The sequence below is a fragment of the Strongylocentrotus purpuratus genome, unplaced genomic scaffold (genome assembly GCF_000002235.5).
Source record: "Strongylocentrotus purpuratus isolate Spur 01 unplaced genomic scaffold, Spur_5.0 spur5_scaffold_9, whole genome shotgun sequence".
In the NCBI taxonomy this organism is placed as follows: Eukaryota; Metazoa; Echinodermata; class Echinoidea; order Camarodonta; family Strongylocentrotidae; genus Strongylocentrotus; species Strongylocentrotus purpuratus.
In genome coordinates this window covers 31,689,756-31,712,367 of record NW_022145615.1, presented here as the reverse complement: position 1 = coordinate 31,712,367, position 22,612 = coordinate 31,689,756, and the positions used below count along the sequence as shown (strand labels likewise).

At 36.4% G+C, this 22,612-nt stretch overlaps 1 protein-coding gene across 1 annotated transcript; it reads left to right on the top strand.

The window, feature by feature from the left end:
* Positions 1-462: 462 nt before the first annotated feature.
* On the top strand, positions 463-6,316 carry LOC105440161 (mucin-22-like). Its single transcript, XM_030976419.1, has 4 exons — positions 463-541; positions 2,895-3,161; positions 3,896-4,219; positions 4,924-6,316. The coding sequence occupies exons 1-4, from the start codon at positions 463-465 to the stop codon at positions 5,142-5,144; spliced, it is 891 nt and encodes a 296-aa protein (XP_030832279.1). The 3' UTR covers positions 5,145-6,316.
* The last annotated feature ends 16,296 nt before the right edge of the window (positions 6,317-22,612 follow it).

Here is a 22,612-nt window from a genome sequence, read left to right as displayed (position 1 = left end):
CTGAATTGTGTGCTATTATAAGCTAAATATACTGTGAGAAATTGAGGCAAACGGAATTGGTATGGGAAATTTAATGCAATTTATGGTTTCTAGGAGTCAAACAAAAATTTACCGATTTACCAAGCCAATTTCGGATTTGAATTTCGTGTATGAAGATGGCCTGGTTACATATTGCTAAACATTGTTAAAAAAGATATGCTTTATTTATAGTACGCTTTTCAATCATGGTTTGTGAAATAATGATGAAATGAAATGAAATGAAATTTAATCATCAGAATTGTCTCATATTTCAATGCTGGCATGCTTTCACCCACCCCGACAGACAGACTTACATACACACCCGTACACCTTTACATGTAGCCTACCCTTAACATACATGCATGCATACATCCGTACATATACCCTTATTTATATGATTAGGTACATATTATTTATTCATAGCTTTAATTGGTTTTCTTGCAGATGGGATTTGTTCTACATTGTATTTTAGCGCTTTTCAACCTACACGTTGTTCTCTATGCACACGGAAATGCATGCAGTGGTAAGTCCCTCTCCTCTACAGTGTGAGACAAAAAAAAGTTTACACCTAGAAAATTGCTAATTATTTTAAAAATCATCTATGAACAGTAAATTATTATATATCTCATGAAAGAGTGTTTTATCCCAAATCATTCGTTATCATTTTTGTGTGGTTTGTGTTCACGCTTGGATGAACAGGAGACATTGTTTACGAGAGTGCAAAAATCGACTTGCGCCAAAGTTGCTTGTGTGATGTTTGAATAAAACAATTGGGATTTGGGTATTAATTCGGTCTTTGCAGATCCAAATAACATCCCTTACAAAATTAATAATGCCACACATATCAAATATTGAATATCAAATATCAACGAACATTTGTGCACGTTTGTGTGACTTTGCTTCTGCAAGAAGCATATGCAATGCATTTCATTTGAAACATTCAATTAATTCTCTCACTCCGCTAATCCCATCATAATACAAGCTGTAGGCATCACTTTGGCGCAAGTCGATTTTTGCACTCTCGCAAACAATGCCTCCTGTTCATCCAAGCGTGAAGATATACTACACAAAAATGATACCAAATTGTTTGGGATAAAACACTCTTTCAGAAGATGTATAATAATTTACTGTTCATTGATGATTTTTAAAATAATTAGCAACTGTCTAGATGTAAACTTTTTTTTGACTCGCACGGTATATTGAGGTATATAGCGTCGGTCCAGAATCGACTGAGAGTCATTTTCGTCATTAGTGGGGGTGGAAAAAGCAGATGGATAGATTTCAACCAAAAAAGCCGTTAAACCTTCCTTTGAAGTTGAAAGGCAAAGGCCTTCTGCAAGTATTTAACTTGAAGAATTATACATGAAGATGTTTATGATATCTCTAATGCATATTAATGAACCTTAAAGGAAGCCTCACCCCAACGAATAAGTGTAGGTTTTCAGAAAAACGAGATGAATTTCTGCCTTTTGATGTACAATAAATCTTACGAAAGTTTACAAAAGACATACAAATGAAGATTTCTTGGCACGATGTAATGCCTTTTAGCAAGACATGGGCGTAGCCATTTTCTTGAAAATGTGACGTACCTGCATGGCGAAGTATGTGACGTACCAGACTGTACATGTATCAGGCGCCAAGCTTTAATTGGAAAGACTTTTGAATTCAATTTAAAAAAAAAAATCCCTTTTCAATGAGGGAAAATCATAGCTGAAAAGGTAAAAATTACAATTGGTGAAAAATATATAATAGGGTAACATGCAATAACTCATTTATTTAAAAATTCCAAAATATAGCGGTTGACAAATCTTTTTCATTCATGCGAAACCTTCACCCCAGAACAGCAACAACTTACTTATGTAATTTGCGTTCTGGCAAGTGGAGTACAAAGGATAAAGGCAGGTAAATGACTTGCTTCAACACCACAAGCACCTGGGAAGGAAGCATCCATAAATCGTCGGTTGCCCGGCAAAACTACCTTTTGCCGGGAAGTTAAATTGCGCGTTCAGGCTTTTTTGTTTCCAGCAACGTAGTGTAGCAAAAGAAAGATATATTTGCAAATTAATTTGAGAACATAATAAATCAGTTTAATATCTTTCTCTGAGAATAGTTTTGGCTACATGGAACATAGAAACATTGTCATTTTTAGCACTTGAAGTAGGTGTTAAAACTTAAAAAGCGTTACCGGGCAACCAACGAAATGTGCATACATTTAGGTGATAAACGACTTCGCATAGTACGTCATGTTATCAAGAAAATGGCGATGCCCAATAGTCGTGAAACTGTACTTTTTTCTTGCTTTATGCTTTTCTCATAGATTGATGGGCAAGAAAGCAATACATCTCTCAGAACTAATAAATTTATTCCTTGGAGTGAGGTTTCCTCTAATAAACCATTCTAGTTGCGGATATAGTATACAACCATACTACTAATAAAATGTCATAATTAGTAACATATTATTGCTTGGATAAAATTAATCTTTCATGGATGCTACTGCAAAGATAATAATTCTTCTTCGTGACATGATAGGTGAAATGAGCTTGATATAATCAACTTTCCAGGATAGTAGGCCCATAAAGTCGACCCTCTCTATCTCCATTTAATTCCCTTGTACCTATTTCATTGACTAAAATACATTTCTACTTTATTTTGACTTCGAAGGCCATTTACAAGCTTATAAAATGTAAATCCAACAATGTGTGGGTTAAACCCATATAAATTTGAGGATCGCGGTCTAAATTTTGAGGTAAATATGTGTTCAATTAGACTTAGACTAACTTAACACGATAGATTTTTGGGTGCATAGAATATAAATCTATTATAACCATAACCATGATAACCTTTCAATGACAATTTTTTCTTCTTCTCGTATGTAGAGACTTTTGTTGTTTGTGAGCGTGAAACGGATGACATAGACTGCGGTGATGGGGCCATCAACATTTGTACGGCTGTCTACGGGCGAACAAATCCCAGTACCTGCGTTGAGGCTAGCAAGACGGATTGTATTTTGGACGTTTCCAGTGAACCTGACCTAGCATCCTGCAATGGTCAGCAGCAGTGTACCGTTTATGCTTCCAATTCATTATTTGGAGACCCGTGTCCAGGAACTGTGAAATATCTAGAAATCACATATTCATGTCAAGGTAATATAATGGTCTTTCACATAATATTAACACGATTCGCAAAAACCTTTGTCATCATGCACAGTTTACTGTTCAAAACTCTCAGAATTTTGTTGGTGGTAGTGGTGGTGATGATGATGATAGTGCATGAATTTGGCATAGGGTATGGATATTGCGGGGGCACTGGGTCTTACTTGCTTCATGAAATGACAGTTAGAAAGGCTATTTTTTAGGGGGAGGCTGTGAGGGAGGTTTTATCATTTTTTTCTTCACGCTCCCTTCTTCCTTATTTCTCATTTCTCATTTCGTCCTTTCGGAATATTTTTTTTCTTCACCATTCGAGTAAAGGCTGTACAATCTGAAAAAAATATTTCCGCCTGGCTTTACTGTTCTTTGAGTTAATCGAGTTATCCAACCACGATGATTAGATGGCGCTGTTTATTTTCTCCAGGGCTCAAATATTGATTCGGTCATTTCAGTGTTTCATTTTTCTTCAATGTTGCCCCTCGAATGGTCGCCACTGGGGGTCGCCACTGAGTTTGACAGCTTCATTTCGTAGGTTATGACCGTTTAATCGTTAGTGTGGGCTCCACCATATGCTAAATATTACATTATACAAAGAAAGGTTCACAAAATAATAAGAAAATATTTCTTTGGTCTTTTTTTGTGAGAAAATAGACCCAGTTAAAAATTGTGATTTACAATTATGCTAAAAATAATGTCTCATTTTTTTAATTATCTCACATTACATTAAGGAGATACAACATCACAGGAGGAAACGACAACGGCAACAACATCACAGGAGGAAACGACAACGGCAACAACATCACAGGAGGAAACGACAACGGCAACAACATCACAGGAGGAAACGACAACACAGCCCTCAACACCACAGGAGGAAACGACAACACAGCCCTCAACACCACAACCACAACAAACGACAACGCAGCTCTCAACAACATTGCAACAACAAACGACAATACGTACCACGGAAAAAAAGCAAGTACCAACAACAACGCTATCTACGACGACGCCCCAAACAACGAGAGTGCAAACTCCGACAACATTGCCATCAGGACGTAAGTTTCCAACCAATAGGCCCTCTGTACTTAGCCCACTTCAAAAATTAGTTTCACAATCAACATGATATTCTTAAATGAATATTTCCTTTGAAAACATGTTAAATGGCCTTCTAGTCTGTAAACCTGACCTCAAAAGTTTACCCCATAACATTTTACATCTTTTATAGACCGTCGTAGTCATGATCAGCCTCTCCACGCGGAGGGTGGATTAATATGCCCTTTAAAAACGCGTTAAATTGCCTTTCAGTCTGTAAACCTGTCCTCAAAATGTTACCCCATAACATTTTACATCTTTTATAGACCATCGTAATCACGATCAGCCTTCCACACTGAGGGCGGCTAGCGCCCCACCCACCCCCCCCCCCCAGATCTCCCTAAAATGAAAGACCCAGAGTCTGGTCGAGTTCACTTCCTTATTATCGAGAGAGTATTTTAACTTTTGATGTCTCTTTATGTAAATACATTGAATTTTACATTGATTAATACATTGAAAGTTATATGTCAGATATAGTTTAGCGGCATGGAAAATATTTGTTTGCTAATTGGTCCGCTTTGAGAAGAGTCTGACACTCCTTCCCGATACAAAGTATTATGCAGAAAACTTATTATTAATATTAATACCAAATAATCCTTAGCACTACAATACTAAATACGAAGGAGTTTATTTGGTTTTCATGTATGATTTACTTTCTTTACTACAGCCATCAAACAATCTATAACATACCGACTGCTTGCCAACAATGCCGCCCTCAGCGCTTCGTACTCGTCCAACAGAGTGACGTCATTCATCATGTGCAGTCAAATGTGCTTGGGTGACGCCTCATGCAGGAGTTTCACATACATTGGAGAGACGGGGGTGTGCTTGCTGGGCCAAGGATTAACCGTTGAAGTACACCAGGGGGCTAAATCATATACAAGCTAGGTTAACTTTAGCTTAGTGGTTGGTCATGCGGTAGATACGTACATATAATTTTTATGCAGTTATGGGAACCTGCAAAATATAATAATTTTCGAATACAAAAGGGCTGAGGGCAGCACACTTGTATATTCATCATCACTGATTGACACACGGGACACAGTATTAGATTAGACAGTCTTAGTATCTTCGTCTTTCGTTAAAGAGGTGGCTTCGTTACAATTTCATCACTTTGATCTGGCATTTTGTTTTTAATCATATTTCCTCTCAATGTATGTTTTATTTAGTTTGAAATAGCACAAGGTAGCATTAGTTATTCAATTTACTAATTAACACATTTACGTTTACAAAGATAATCCACATGAAATAAAGAACTACAGGCCCGTATTGACCCTTCCTACTATAACCAACATTCGTGAAGATTTTTTTTTTAACAACAGGTTGTATACATTTTTGAATAACCATGAAATATTTAATTTAAATCAATATGGTTTCAGAAAATCGAATTCAACTGACCTAGCTTTGATTCAACAACATTACAAAATATTAAATGCAAGAGTCAATAAATAACATTCAATGGGGATTTGTATTGATTTGTCAAAAGCATTTGATACGCTATGTCACTTTATTTTGCTTTAAAAGCTTCAAGTTTATGGAATTCGAAGAGTTGCTTTCTCATAGTTTAGACATTACATATTATTCCGGCAGCAGTACGTGGTTCATAATGGATTTTCATCGGAATATCTTACGATTAAATGTGGAGTCCCACAAGGATCAATTTTAGCCCCCCTTCTTTTCTTATTGCATATTAATGATACTGTGTAGCCAATGCATCATTCCTTTTATCATTTATACTATGTGCTGACGTCACCAATTGTTTTGTTCTCATGAGAATCTGGATGCCCTTATTCACACACTCAATTTAGATATACCCAAAGTATCAAACTAGTTTAAAACTAATAAACCATCTCTTGATATTAATAAAACGAACTTCATACTCTTTAGACCTGCTAATGCCCATACCCCAGATTTTCCTTATTATACTGTAATTGATAATATAGCCTTAAAACATAATAAATGTACACAGATTTTAGGTACCCTTATGAGGAAAATCTGAGCAGGAATGAACACGTACGACATTATGATTACATGTATTTCTAGTGTGTGTGTGTGTGTGTGTGTGTTGGGTTTTTACGGACGTGTATCAATCAGATATGAATATTTACGTCTGGGGACCGACCTTTAAACGTCACCATCCGAAAGACGTGACTAACTTTAAATTAACCGTATTTCTTTAATGCGGAAAAGCGCTTCAGTTCGCGTATGTGCTGGCTCCCATTATTTAGCCTATACCCATTATTTATTTAATTCAAAATATTGACAATTTTTCATATAAAAGCATGACAGAATTTGATCTTTATGTTTAAATATATAAATAACCTTCTTCCTGATTCATTTAAGATTTGTTGGGGTATTAAATAACACTATTCATCCTTATCCTACTCGGAATTCAATATACTTTCATTTAATAAATCCTAAATTATTGATCCTGCATAAAGACATCATGGTCCAAATTAATGGAATGCACTTCCAAACTCAATCAGATCATGAAAACCCTAAATTCATGTTGGCTACAGCGGACTTTCTAAAGCTGGTTTTCTTAAAGTCGACCAAAGATCAAAATAACTCGTATTGCATCACGTGCATAAAATATATCATACTAGGTCGAATCATTATATTCGATCCAACTTCGATCTTGTTACTGACGTACATGATTATAATACAAGAAATAGCCGATTCAACTTTAACTTACCAGAAAGAGTAGGTAGTATTGGAAATTCGTTTTATTACAATGCCATAAAATATGGAAATCCCTTCCCAATCGTGTAAAAGAAATAGGAAACTATGATCAAATATTCCTTTAGTTTCCTCTTAATAAGAGGAAACTAAAGGAATACCTAATACTTGACAGTCAGAGAAGAGAAGTGAATGACATGTTATATGATTGAAATTTTTATTCTTCTGTCGGTTCATACTTTTTCATGTTGTATATACTTATGTTTTCGTATACGTTATAGAAATTCTACAAATTCATCATTATTTTCCTCTTCTTCCTCCTCCTCTTTTTCTTCTTCTCCTTCTTCTTTTTCTTCTTGTACTTAATATCATTTCTATCATCAGTTTAATGTTGTTATTATCATTATTATCTTTAATAAGTAGTTCTTTTAATTTTCTTATCTGTCTGTAAATATTACTATTTTAACTTATTAATTTTATACATGTCTGTAAGGGATCCCATTGGAAATAAGCTCTCGAGCTTTCGTGGGTTATCCTGTTCAAGCTGACTTATTTTTGATCTGTTATTATTGTATATTGTTGTATGTTGGAAGCTTGTCGAATAAAAATCAATCAATCAATCAATCCCCTTCCCTTTCCATCGGGCTATCACGCTATCAAGCAATATTGCTTATGGTAAAAGCTCTTCTTCTGCAACTTTCTTAATGAATATTTCTTGGTATTATGTTATCAGTTAAATTCTGTTTTAATGTCATCATTTATTTTTAATATAGTTATTACATACACATTAACACAAAACTTGTTTTATTTTGAATATGTCATATCGCTGAAATATAATTTGATTTGTATGTTGCAGAAGAAAATAAATGTAATTCAATTCTATTCAAAGTTCTTCCCTCTATTACGTGAATATAATTATGAAGGGCAAACTTTTGTGTGTAATTTATTTTAAAAGGCAAACTTTGACATATATCAGCTCTATTTAATTGTGGAGATATGGTCTATGTGGCTGCGGTCTATTGCAGCTTTGTTCTACATTAAATCGTACAAATACATGAAATCGTGTATGGTTTTCATTAACAAAATACAGAAATGTGTGAGAAGATTCATATTAGTTGAAATTACTTATTTTAATGAGCCGTCAGACAACTACCCCCGAACAACTACCCCCGGACAAATACCCCCAGACAACTACCCACGGACAACTATCCCCAGGACAAATACCCCCAGACAACTACCCCCTAGGATAGTTGTCCGGGGGTAGTTGTCGTAGGGGGTAGTTGTCTGGGGTAGTTGTCCCGGGGGTAGTTGTCCCGGGGGTAGTCGTCCTAGAGGGTTGTTGCCCTAGGGAGTATTTGTCCTAGGAGGTAGTTGTCCTAGAGGGTGGTTATCCTAGGGGTGGTTATCCGGGGGTGGATGTCCAGGGGGTAGGTGTCCGGGTACGAGTTGCCAGCTCTATAGCGCTAATCCTGTTGAATTAGAAAGGTTGGTTCCTCTTTGCCAAATGCCACTGTAATTAAAGAGGTTGCCATGATGGTGATGGTGCTCTATAGAATTAAGTCACATTTCAAAGGTAATGAGTAATTCAATTTACACAACATTAGCGATGAAAGCTAGAAAGCTGTGAACACAATGTTGAAGAGAGAGAGAGAGAGACGTGAGAGAGAGAGAGATAGAGAAACGTGAGAGGAGAAAAGAGAAAAGGAGAAAAGAGGGAAAAGAGAGAGGAAGAAAGTGTGTAAGAGAGAGAGAGAGAGAGAGAGAGAGAGAGAGAGACTGAGAGAGAGAGAGAGAGAGAGAGAGAGAGAGAGAGAGAGGGAGAGATCAGCATTCAAACACAACCATAACTCCTTTTTTTTTAAATAGTTTTTTTTTATTGATTCCAAACAATACAAATGAATTTGAGAAATAAAGTACAGTTGTTTTTCCTTGACATGAATTCAAAACATTTACATTACATAAATTGTACAATTGATTAAAACAAAAATGAAATCAGTCGTAACATAAAACAAAATAACCCCATCCAACCAAACACACTACTACCCCCCCACCCCCCCCCGTCCCCACCATGCGACACACACACCACCCGAGCACACTTCCACCACACACTGTTCCTAGCCTCCTCAGAATACACACAAATTGGATCGACAGACAAACAAAAACAATCTATTTAAAACAATTTAAAACAAAACCATGTAAACGAGGCTACAATAGCCACAACAGTCCAGTGTTAAAAGTTCATGAAAACTTTACTTGTTCCCACTTCTGTAAATGTAAGGCCAATTTACCTGCCCTCCCTGCAATATTCTTTTCTTCTTCCCTAATTTCTAACAGTTCTTTTTTAAAACTCCCCCAAAGACAATATTACGGACTTCCCCTGCATCTATATATCCAATATTTCAATGCAAAAATAATTGTATTAAAAATCTTTATTCGTGGGGAGTTACCGGCCAACCCTAAATGAATAGCTTTCCAGTCGATAGACCTTAATTCCCTTAGCTCAAACTTAGCTATTACATTTTGCCATAATCTTTGAACATGTACACACTCCACGAACAAGTGTAAATATGTTTCTATCTTTTGCTTACAAAATGAGCACAAGTTATCTACAACAAAGCCGAATCTGAATAAATGTTCTCTAGTATATATTGCTCCATGAAGCAGTTTCTACTGAATTTCCCTTAGTCTGTTAACAAGAGTAACTTTCCTAGGCCTATAAATATCTCCCTACATACCTTATTTGAAAAACTGAAAATAACACAACGCACATACCCCCCCCCCCTCCTCCCCACGTACACACAACACACACGCACACACAGTGTCCTATGGGCAACTTCTCGTCTAGCTATTACCCCTCTCGAATTTAAAGTGACTTGGTAACATTGTTTAGATGAGAGAAAATTCTGCAAATTAGGTATAGTGACTTCAATGCTAAATATACAATTCAAAATAATCTAAATGTTTTAGTGAAAACAGACCATTATTAATGATAAAAATGGGGAAAATTGATGTAATCGACTCAACACTTCACTCAACGTTATTATTATAATCAAATTAAATTTTGTGTCAATGTATATTGTCACAAAGCAATGAATTGGCTCTATATAATACACACATTCAAATGTTAACAGATTTTAAAAAGCTTGTTTTATGTCTTACTTTCATGGACAAACGGGTGGGATAATTCAATAATTGGTTGGGAGAATTTACTGTTCGAGGGAGTTACACATAACTCCATAAATATCTTTGTGGTTTGAGAATTTGTCAGGATTCTTTTGCATGTTAGAGGGTAAGTGCAGTAGAAGGAATATAATAAGTAATATTTTGTACTAAAATTAACCAGTTTTTTTTTAAATCAACCTTCAACAATGTTACCGGTTCACTTTAAATGTGCATTGAGCAGCAACCCTTCATCGTGATGCAGTCTATATAACTATGAAGCAAGAAGGGTTTGTTTGCACGCACTAACCTTATTGTGTGCAACATTGTCTACACTATTTGGCACAGCCAGGAACTGACAGAGACGGTCTCTGTTCAAGGCTTTAGGAAGTGCAGTAAGGTGTCGAAATTTGAGTCTGTGTCTACAGACTATTGTTGGGAGATGAGGTTGTGGCCTTGTGCGGCTGCTGAGTGGTTGTATGTGTAAATTGCTATCTGTACACTCATCAAATTGGCAGTTCCACACATTGGTGCACTTTGAATGGGCTACCTTCATTCCAGCACGACCTGGTGAAAACTAGCTTCACCCGTCTATTATCATCATCATCATCATCAATCTCACCATATGGTCACATTGTCGACAACTGCATCACCATAACATCGTCATCATTGTCACATAATAATATTATCACCATGAACATCATCTTCAATATCATTGTCATCATCTGTAAACCTTTTATTATCATCATCATCTCTTGTTGGATGGCAAGATTCATTTGTATAGTAATGAGAAAGATGAGCAAAACTTGTTAACTTTTTCATGAAGCGTTTTCATGTTTTTACAACGCACTCTAGCCGTATTTTTAAAATATTTATTGCGGTATAAAAACATTATACATGGCAGCCTAGCGACTGAATTGAGTGCAATTTACATAGGCCTAAGTAATAATAAAAGGATACTGCACAACATTTCAAAATCATTAAAAAAAATAGTACATTCATGACAAAACAGTAGGTACACCTTATTAGATCAAAGAATATTGATAGTGGGATAACGAAAATGGGTAATGGATGTGAATAATAAAGATTTTATGACATAGGCCTAAGCAAATTCATAGGAAGAATATATTGTTGAATAAGTTTCCTTCATGTTCTTGTAATAACGTCCATGTATTTATGTTCATAGCTGCAATGTTGTCAACCGACCTCAATATAGGAATAACAGAGCAATTATAATTATGATAATGGCGCTGAATATATTATCAATCCGATGTAAGCCTATTCTCATTTTAAAGTAATTATTTGAATGTCCAACATAATTATGTAGGCCAGTGGCGGATACAGGGGGGGGGCCCGGGGGGCGATTTTCACATTTTCGGGAGCAAAAAAAAAAAAAATTGGGCCCCCTCCCCTAAGAAATCCTGGATCCGCGCCTGATGTAGGCTACAGTCAAACTTGTCTCAATAGGCACCTCTTTATAAAGACCAGCTGTTTATAATGGTCATGCATTTTGTCTCCCTCGAGACAGAGATATGTTCTGTATAACCATAAAGAAAGGCTTTCCACAGTGGCTACTTTCTCTGTTTCTCTTGGATGGCCATAATCAGGCTTGATTGTATGTATATATGTTTTGTAATAGAAAATAAATACAACGGCGGATCAGATATGACCGTTTTATTTACAAAAAGAATATTAACAGTCTCCGAAATCGTTTAACACTGTCTTCATGCTTACAATGAAACTTGATTATGCTTACAACCACTGAACTGAAAATACAATGCATAGTTGAGCTGCTAATAGCGTGTCATACAGAACCCACCACCCCCCCCCCCCCAAATGAATATATGAACAAATGCACGAATGATTGAATGAATGAATGAATGAATGAATAAATGAATAATAATAATAATAATAAAAACGTGCTTATAAAGCGCTAACCACTGAAGTCTCTGAGCGCTATAACAAACAAAATACACTCAATAACATATTAAACAAAACAAAAAAACTTCAAATAAACCTAAAAATTACAATACATATGATATATATATCAATGTGAACAGAGTAAGTTTATCATCAAAAGCAATTTTTGAATAAATGTGTCATAAGACAAGTTTTGAATTGGTTGATAGTCTGATATGAATGAATGAATGAATAAATAAAAACAAAACCATCAAAACACTCCAATCAGGGAGTGGTTCACCCACTCAGCGACTGGCTCACCTAACTCAACAAACACCACATTCCCAAGTGGAATATGCACTCAAAAATGTTGAATTCTTATTAAGTGGGTCTGAAGAGTTAGACTATTGTACGGTCATTAATAATGCTGAAACGGCGTTGATAATCCAGAGTGAACGGGCATAGATAAGATGGGCAAATGCCATCACCTATTCTTTCGTTTTGTCACCAATATAAGGCAATTTAGAATGCTTAATTTCACAATATATTTCAAAATATGAATAAAAGGATTAGAGTAAATTGAACATTAAGAATGTACAAAACCATCCATGAAATGGAAAGGATTTCCACGGAAGATGAATTATGCACGATGTTGATGAGTACTACCTGCTCGAGTATGCTCGCGTACGTACGGAAGTAGAGTCTTTGTATTACGGCGCACACCAGTGCGCATGCATTAAGCAAATACAAGGAAAATTTAATGGTATCGGGTGAGCCCGCAATACGGTGAAGCAGATATACCGTGCATAGCAATAGCCCTTATGAGGGATATCATTTAGAGAAAAACAAACTGATTATTTGGTAGAAAGGGTGTGGTATCACCGCCTCCACCCTCCTGGTAGCCCTCTTACATCACTGGAATCAATTTTGGGATTAAAAGAATCGGGGATATCACCATCCATCTGGCAGGTTTGTTCATCAGGGAGGAGGCACCGAGGTAGGAGTCGCCAGGATGCCGGCGGAAGGCGGTGCTCTCGATGGAGAGATGCACGCATATACACGTAAGTAATCATTCCATTCATACATACACGCTCTAGAAATACATGCATGCATCGCGATGTCATACCCATCATAAAAGAAAAATACCCGCGAGAAATCCATTAGCGAAAATGAGCTACTGAATTGTGAGAAAGAAAATGTCACCTATAGTCGGCTAGGTAATTCCATCTTACATTAGTCGAGTGGAGTGATGATAAAATGGATTTAGAGTGCCATTTATAGTCATTGAATGGTATTTAATCAGTATACACGTTCTATAATACGTTCATTTATATGTTAAAAATCTATATCAGATACGAGTCAACTGTAACAAAAGAAACAGTTAAAATAAACCAACAAACCGAAACAAAACACGTTTCGATCTACTACTGACAGCATTAGTATTTTGTCTTACTTTGTAAGAATGTGCCTTTCCCCCTTTCTATCTTGTGCTAAGAAAGGTAAGGAAAATGAACATAGGATGCACTCACTAAAAAAAAGAAATCTACCCAACGATATTACTCTGTGAAAAACTGAGCACCCCCACAAGGCGCGGATCCATGGGGGTGGGGGGGGGGGTGATGGGCCCCCTGGCAAAAAAATAAATTGCTCGAAATTTTTTGTTTAGTGTTTCTTCTTCCCCCCCCCCCCCCTCCGCTTATTTACCGGCTTTATGATTCGATGCTAAATATTTTCTCATGAATTGGGCCCCCCTCTTGCCGCCGGCTGGATCCGCCGCTGCCCCCGGTCTTGTAATACTGTATTCCTTATAGTAATAGCACAAGACTTTTAAAAATATAGCATTGATAAATTTCTTTATTCTCTCAAGTATTTTAAAGGCTTTTCACTGGTTCTGTTTCTAATTAAAGTGATTCTGATAAGACGATTGGTATTTCCATGCCAATCGTCGTTAATTCTTGAGAAATTCGTGCTGTAATGTCTTAGCATTTTATTACAAACGTGAAATGATAGTCATAATATATCTATTTTTTATTGACTCAGCAGTTCAATTCTCACTAAAAACTTAACAAAGAAAACAAATCTATATTAATTTTTAGGTAGTATTAGGTTTCACACTCTAAACGGCAGCCATATATGATCCAGCCGCATTTAGTATTGTCTATAATTATAATGAGTGGGACCTATTTTTTATGACTCCTTTGCAAAATTACTTTTACAATGCGCGTCAACCTTTAATCCATCGAAGCTATACTTATTACAATGATTATTATAATGATGTCTAAATTTAATTCACTTTATCATCGGGATGAATTTATCATTTGGAGATTTAAATTTACATGACGTTGGTTCTAACCTTGGGGTTTTAATTTGTACTACATTCGTAATGAAGTGCTTCATATTAATTCCTGACCACTTGAGTAGACATTATACAATATACATTACGATCGGCATTACTTTCCTCAAATAGAAAGAGAGAGAGAGAGAGAGAGAGAAAAAAAAAAAGGGGGGTTATTAACTTTGCCACTCCCATGTGTTTATATAAGTAGGGACAGATAAAAAAAAGAGAGAGAGAGAGAGAGAGAGAGAGATGTAGAAAGAGAGAGAGAGGGGAGAAGGGGTGAGGGAGGGGAAAATAGAGAGAAAGAAAATAAAATGCGGGAGAAGAGAGAAAAGGGAGAGAGAGAGGTAGAGATATGAGCAATAAGATTATAGGACAATTGATATTAAAAATCACCTTAAATCAATCATTAATGAAAATGAATAATTTCACCTCAGCAAAAACCGAATTCACTGGCACGAAGACGATAATTTTTGTCATCAACCTGCGGAAAAACCAGACCATGAAAGCTGTCAAAATTAGCTGCTTTATGCATGTGTTAATTAGTTAGGGTTCATTGCCTTTCTGGCTGATTGCATGTTTTCTAATCATGATAATGCCATTAAGGAAACCACAATCATGATCGACATGAATAACTATTTCATTATAAGACATGTTATAGCGTTCTTCCTCCTTCAGAAGCACAAGAAAATATCTTCTTGCTTTTATATTCTACTCGAAGCTGTTGGTTGATTCAGGCATCCATCATTCATTAACTCGATGTAATTATTAAGTGACTCCTAATTGATGAAAGAATTCCCCGCAGGTCATGCAAGCATATGCCTCTACATGGAAAATGTCTTCATTATTTAATTTTTAATTTTTTAATTATTTCAAATTTAATCGCAACGGGAGAATGATACAAGCGAGATCATGCATGATGAGGCAAAGAAATTGAACACTTAAAAAAAAAAAAATTATCATGGATTCAGCATTTATTTATTTATTCATTTAGTTATCATTAATTTACCGCTCGTGGGAAGGAATACCCTGATACGAGCGAGATCATGCATGAAGCAAAGGAAATACATTTTGGTCCTGTTTTGACGATGGATTTGGCATTCATTAATTTATTCATTTATTTATGTTATCTATTTATTTATTTAACACTTTTGGAATGGGACACCTTGATCAGCACGAATGTTGTTTTTCATATATAGGCGGGTCCACTCAAATTAAAAATAGAGTGAAATATTACAATCACAGATAAATGAAATATACGAAACACAAATAAATTAACATAATATAAAGATCAAAATCAGAAGATCATAGGCATTAAAGACGAATTTGATTATTGATAAACCAAATCAACTTTATAGCCGCAAATATGTCCTACATATTTTAGATAATGTCTATGAAATATAGGCATACTGAGCTTCATCGGTAAATAATAGATTATTATTTTCTCTACTCGTTTGCTAAAGATATAGATAGTAAAACTATTACTTCATTGCGTATTATTTTGTAGACTACAACCTTCTATAAATAATATGCACAATCGTATAATCGCTATTCTCAGTGAGATGAAATAAGGTGTTGGCTTTTCTGATTTGTCAACAACCTATAATCATTCTGCCTAGCCATGAGTACGGAGTTGTTGTGATTTTGGAAACCATATGGATACAACGTTCCACTAAATTGTGAGTGAGGCTACTATATAGGAGTACACTATGGAAACATATTGTTATATTTTTCATAAAAAAGAGACATAGTTCAAAAGATCTACACGAATATTTCACTTGTTATTGCAACGTTCAGTAATAGCTACATAGTTCATCCACAGTGGATTTTGCAAAATGGGGCACTAATGCTTTTGGGTATTGTTCAAATTCACGAGACTTGTGCATGCCTCGCCTATCGATGTGTTTAGTGGACCCTCTTGGTTCTTAGCGTATAGTCAGCATATGGCAGTCCGCGTCGATTCAGTGCAGTAATTATCAAGTCAACAACAATATGACAAGATGAGTATTATTATCCTGTTACGGAGCTCCCTGCCCAGAGATCAGTGCCATAGCGTCTCGCTCCACCTCATAACCAGTCATTAACCCGCCTTGGTGGTATTTTTATTATGGCCAATTCACAGCAGTAATTTTATTGTTGCCAGTAACATTACCTTTTCAAATGCATAATAATCGGAATCATTTCTGTAATTTGATAGGCTGCCTCCACCGAATGGGGTATATTCGCGGGATAGGTTCTTCGTTTATTACGCAGCTCAAATTACATGTATTACGTATAATTACAGATGTTATTCTGAAAGTCTGAGGTTAATACCGTTTCTTTTAATATCGTGTAGTGTTTAGTCATATCATGATTCATGACATGAGAAAGCAGACATGTTCAGACCTTGCTTATTACGCCGTTAGGCCCTGTTTGTGCATTTTTTTACATACATTAGCATGTTTGTTTAATTTTGCATCAAAATTGTATATTAAAAAAAAACTGTTAATGCATTGATGATAATAAAACCCCTACGCTGCCCAGAAATGAAATAATGGTTTGCTTCCAAAAAAAGAGTTTAAAGTTCCCGTTAAAGGGATGGGAACTTGCTTCCTTGCTTCGCAATCCTAAACCAAATGTTTCATAACTTTCCATTTATAAGGGCCGAGGGTGACCACTTTTTACTTCAAAATGGTAGATTAACACATTTGAACATTTAATAACTTAATTTTAGAGTGGACATGGTGTATGGTTTTGATTGTTTTCTTTAATCAGAGTAATAACATAACGAATGTTGAAACAGTATTTCACAATATTGTCCTCTCAATTATCCCACGATGGTACAGATATGTACAGTCCTCTCTTTAGCTACAGTCCAGATGAGAGCTTAGAGAGACCAATATCCGGGGCGGAGTGTGGAAGCCGGCGCCACGCTTTATGGTGGCCATCTAGCACCATCTTCCTGATATTCAATAGCGAGAGAAAAGAACGAAATAGTGTGTGTGAGAGAGAGAGTGAGAGAGAGAGAGAGAGACAGAGACAGAGACAGACAGAGAGACAGAGAGACATAGAGGGAGAGGGGTGGAGGGGTGTAGAGAGGGGAGTAGGAATTAGAGGGAGTGAAAAGACGGAGAGAAAGAAACAAAGAGTGAAGGAGATAATGGGTAGATGACATAGAGAGAGAGACAGAGAGAGAGAGAGAGACAGAGAAAGACAGAAGGACATGAAGAGAGAGAGAAAGAGAGAGAAAGAGAGAGAAAGATCAAGAAGGGGGCTGGGGTTATAGAGCGGGAGAATGAGCGGTATGATATAGGGAGGTTGAAGTAGATGTTAATGTTTAAGAAACTGTAAACAACTTTTAAATGGCTGCTTAATGCAGAAACAAACCACATGTGAATAAACACCCTTGGGGTGCTAAGATGGTAGAGTAATTAACCATGCCCTTATCCATTATGTATAAGCGTTTTTATGAAGAAGTCTACCGACCTGACATCGTATTATTAAGTACGTACTTGTTATTCCCAAATCTTGGCCACTACTCTGAGCACGCATCCTCTTAATTCCTTCATTAGACGTGCGCACGACATAAGACAATATAAAGGACATAGGATGCCTCATCTTGTTCGCTGCTTGTATCGACCGGTAGGTCTATTGGACTTAGCAACCATTGACCCAGATTCTCAAATCTTCTTCTCTCTCTTAATTGGCTCTTAAGAGTGAAACCGGAATCCTTTACCTGATTTACATGAACATGATAGGACTGCGCAGGGAGGGAGGATGTTCACGGTAGGCATGGCTGTAATGGATGAGAGTGTGTAAGGGAAGATGGAATTAAAATTGGGCCGACAAAGCTATATGGAATAAAGATTGATCAGGAACAGTGCAGGTCTTATCTATTTCAGCCTCTCCATCTCCCCCTCCGCCCTCTCTCTCTCTCTCTCTGTCTTTCACACTCATATATAATAATAAAAAATGGATGGTTGGAATGATTATTACAGTTACCCGACATTATTGGAATATAGAAACACTCTTCAAAAAAAAATTGAATACATGTCCTCACGAATTAAACGCAAAAACGTTTTTTTCTTTTGTAGTCAGAATAGAATAGGCCTATAGTGCTTCTTAGAATGATTTAAAGAGTAACTACATATTACTTTATTTCGCTAAAGTGGAAAATTATTTGCAAGGGAGTGCGAAATACTATAACAACAACTACCTATATATGAACAATTAAAACAAACTATTTGGAAAAAGAGATTTCCACCCAAAACCTCATGAATTTTTTATGATTTCCATGTGATTCATTAAAAAACTCTTTAACTAAAGTTCATCCCTTTATTTTCCATAGAATACATTCGACACTGTAGTAATAGCTAATCACTTCACGTTTACAGATCCTCACGAAATTATAATTCTAATATTTAGGGTTTTAGCGATATCTCTCTCTAAGCGCTTTACAGATAATGTTATTACCCCGGTCATCGGATTCAGACTTGCCCGCACAAAATATATGCACATTCTCCACTCCAAGGGGAGCGTTCTACCCATATGCCATTTTGGAGACGCTTGTATAGTGCTGTATACAAGCTACAATAAATTTTCTTTTAATACATGGGAGGAGAGTGGCAATTGTGGATTAATGCCTTGCCAAAGGACATTAGTGCCGGTTGACGATGTGCACCCTAATCCTTCGATTAACAATCATGTAAATGAACCACAATACCACGTCACTTCCAATTAGACGTCAAACCACTGCAATTCCACTGCATTCCCACAACAGCACTGGACAGATTAAGCGTGCGCATGATAATATAAAGAGACAATCAAATTCAAGGTCCAATGGTAATCTTGTTTTGTGGATAGCCACTATAGGACATAGCAATGTAATTAAAATAAACTTGATGTTAGCTTCATGCGTTAACCTGATGTACATGGGCTATGGCATTATTACCATAGCCCTATCTCCGTGAGATATGAAGCAATTACTGAAATCTGTGAAATCGTGGAAGCAGTATTAATGAGTGATGAGGGGGAGTGATGGCGGAATAATTATTCCTTTATCATTTCAAGGCATATACTGACATAGGCAATAGGAGAACATATACCACCTGACGTAACCATGGCATTGTCATACGTAGTTCTAAGCGTTATCTTATATAGTAAATTCGAGAAAATATACATACAGCATAAATAATATTGCGTACTGTGGAATTAAACCTTGGTCAAGGGTGGGGGGTGTTGTCTAAGCAAGATGTGAAACCATCGAATAATTACACATTGAAAAATTGCGATAGAATGAGTAGGAAGCATTATTGAAATAATTATTGTTCTGATTATATCATGATAAATATAAGTATAACATACAGCAGTATCTACCAGGCAGTTACTAGTATCATGTTTCGGAAAGAGAGGGAGAGAAATAGAGAGAGAAAACTGACAAAAATAGCACTTAACGCGTTCATTTTGACCTTGTGACCCTATACCAGCATAGTCGTTCACCTTCGATTGAAAAGTGATGAAATTGCAGCAATTTAAAGGTATGAAATCGTGAAGGAGATTTCTATTAAATTATCAACAAAACAATCTTCTCTGTTAAACGGGCGTTGAGTAAAAAGATGAAGTAAATATAAAATGAAATGAATTTGAAATATTTACTAGAAAAAATACTCCAATAGACAAAGCCAAATGGTCAACAAAAAAGTGAGACTGATACGATAGCAATTTGAAAAATATTATCTACATGCCTTAATGTTTTTTTAAAAAAACTTTGTATATTATTTAGTTTTTTTACACTAAAAGCTATCACTCCTTGTTTCCGTAAGCATAAAAGACAAAGCGATTTGGCTACAGAATATTATATTTTAATTGAGACTGTCAAACTAGATAAAATGGGTGGGCGAAATGGGTATTTAAAGTATTTTTTACTGCAAAAGCTGCGTTTATGCAGTTTTCATTACTGAATGCATAAAAGCCGTAAAGCTTTTCATACCCATAAAAGCTTAGAAAATACATTTGCTTTGCTCAGTTGTCTGTTTAACCTAATATTTCTTCGTCATGCATGTTTTTATCGTATTTACTTCAAAGCTACAGATATGTATGTATTTTAAGAGCATCGTCAAATTTTCACATTAAATAAACATCGATATTGGCTCTTGAAAAAGATTTACATGAAACATCTCGTATGTGTTAATAGCAGACGCTGTTTTCTTAAATGAAACAAAATTAACTGAATAAGACTATGACGTGGCGCTCATAAATCCATTTTAGATGATTCGTTTCAAATGCAATTCTCATCTAAAGTAAAAACTGTCTACAATAATGCCTTTCCCCATCCAACATTGTACTGCCAAGTTATTCATCTCATATCCAGGTTCATTATACTGAAGCATTCACCATCGATTTAGCAAAGAGTATTGAAAGAGGCATAATAATTGGAGAACGTTGGCGACATGAATATTTCAGAATACTCTAATTCCTTTCGAATGCGACTGAGAATGGTCCCTAAATTGAAGTCGAGATCCCGCTACCCGTTTGACATTTTCCGCTCTTAAGAGTCTGACGTATTCGAAAGCGAAATGTCATATCTAGAAGTCACTCTCTGTGACTATAACCAAGACGGACAGGGGCTTCCGGTACGGCAACAGGAGATTGGGAGTTCTTAAGATGCAAATACAGAAGGAGGGAGACAAAAAGAGAGCGAAAGAGAGAAAAGAGAGAATTTATGTTTAAGGAAGAGGGGAATATGGGGAGAGACGGTATTGTTGCAGTCAACAGCCCTCATGAAATCTCCCGGAGACATTAGAGAGTGAGTTGTTGTGGTGGTTGAGGCGGTGTTGCCTACACTTGATTTGGGGATCGATGTTCAGCGTAGAGATATTGGGTGACGTGTGATGGGTGGGCGTATATAACTTCTCTCATATCAATCCGCACGACACACTCTCTACACCTGCGCGGCGCCTTTAAAGTTTTTCTTTAGAATTTCCTTTTCCTCGCTTTTGTTGATATATGAGATCTGTTTGCGATACCATTTATAAAGTACAGAACTAAGAGGTGTAACACTATAGGTGAATTTCCAACATTAAGCATATAGTATATATACTGTACACCGAATCTCAGATGAAGTATTTCATTTTCTTGAAGCGATCTGGTCATCAAAGTGATCAACTTGTGTCATGATTATGTGCCCGCGGAGATAATGGCATAAACAATTTTTGTTCACCCATCCAATAATAGATTAAGGGTATGGATGTTGTCAAGATCGGTCGCTTAGGTCGCGTGTTTTATTATATTGTCTTGAGGGTTCTACAGGTTCCTTATCCTTCGTGCAACAAACAACGGGTGTGATTATGAAAGGAGAGAGGGGAAGACTGAGTGAGATAGCTTTAGAGAGAAAGCGACAGACACAGAGACAGAGAGAGACAGAGATAGACAGATAGAGACAGGGAGAGATTGGTGAGGGAGACTGAGGGGGTCAAGTGTAGGGAAATCTTTTTGTTGTTCTCTCGAGAAAAAAAAAGGATTACTAGTCTTATTCGCATTAAAAAAAAAACGACCAGGCAACGAGACAAATGGTATTCATACTCCATTTGAACTTTTGGTTTAACCTATCAAGACTCTTGCAGATGTTATGATGAAATTATTATTTCACATTGGTCAAAATGTATAGTCCATGGAAGGAAAGGAAAATGTTCTAAATCATAACTTGGAGGCTTTGACGTGATTTATAAACAATATTTTCTCCCCCTTCTTAAGATAGGGGTAATGCCATTATGTATACCGCACTTGTGTGGTGCCTTGATAGGACTGTGTTCGAAGCTACTCCCTGCATCCACAATAAACCAGGCATGTACTTGACTATAGACCACCGAGAACACATATTAACATAACCCCAGCGCTTTCCCTCTTTAAGTGCTCTTATCCACCGCTCTTTAAGTTCATGCGAGTATTTTACTCCCTAAATGGTACCCCTTTAGCCCTTAGCATGAACATAAGCCTCTCTGTCTCCTTCACACAAACATGTATACACAATACTTCTTGTTTTTCTCCATAAAGCTCTAAACTACTCCTCTTCTAATACTAACTTGGCTGAATATTTTGCCACTACTTCAAAAGCTTTCTGAAACTGTGTTTTACATAATGTTTTTGTCTTCTTCAAACTAAACAGCTGTTCCCTAATTCTCTTATTTCCAAACAGAATCCAAAATTAAATTAATGAGTGGGGAGAGACAAGATTTTGACCAATGAGTTTTATTCAAACGAAATGCAAGGATTGTCTATATATTAACCACTTCGTAAACAACGG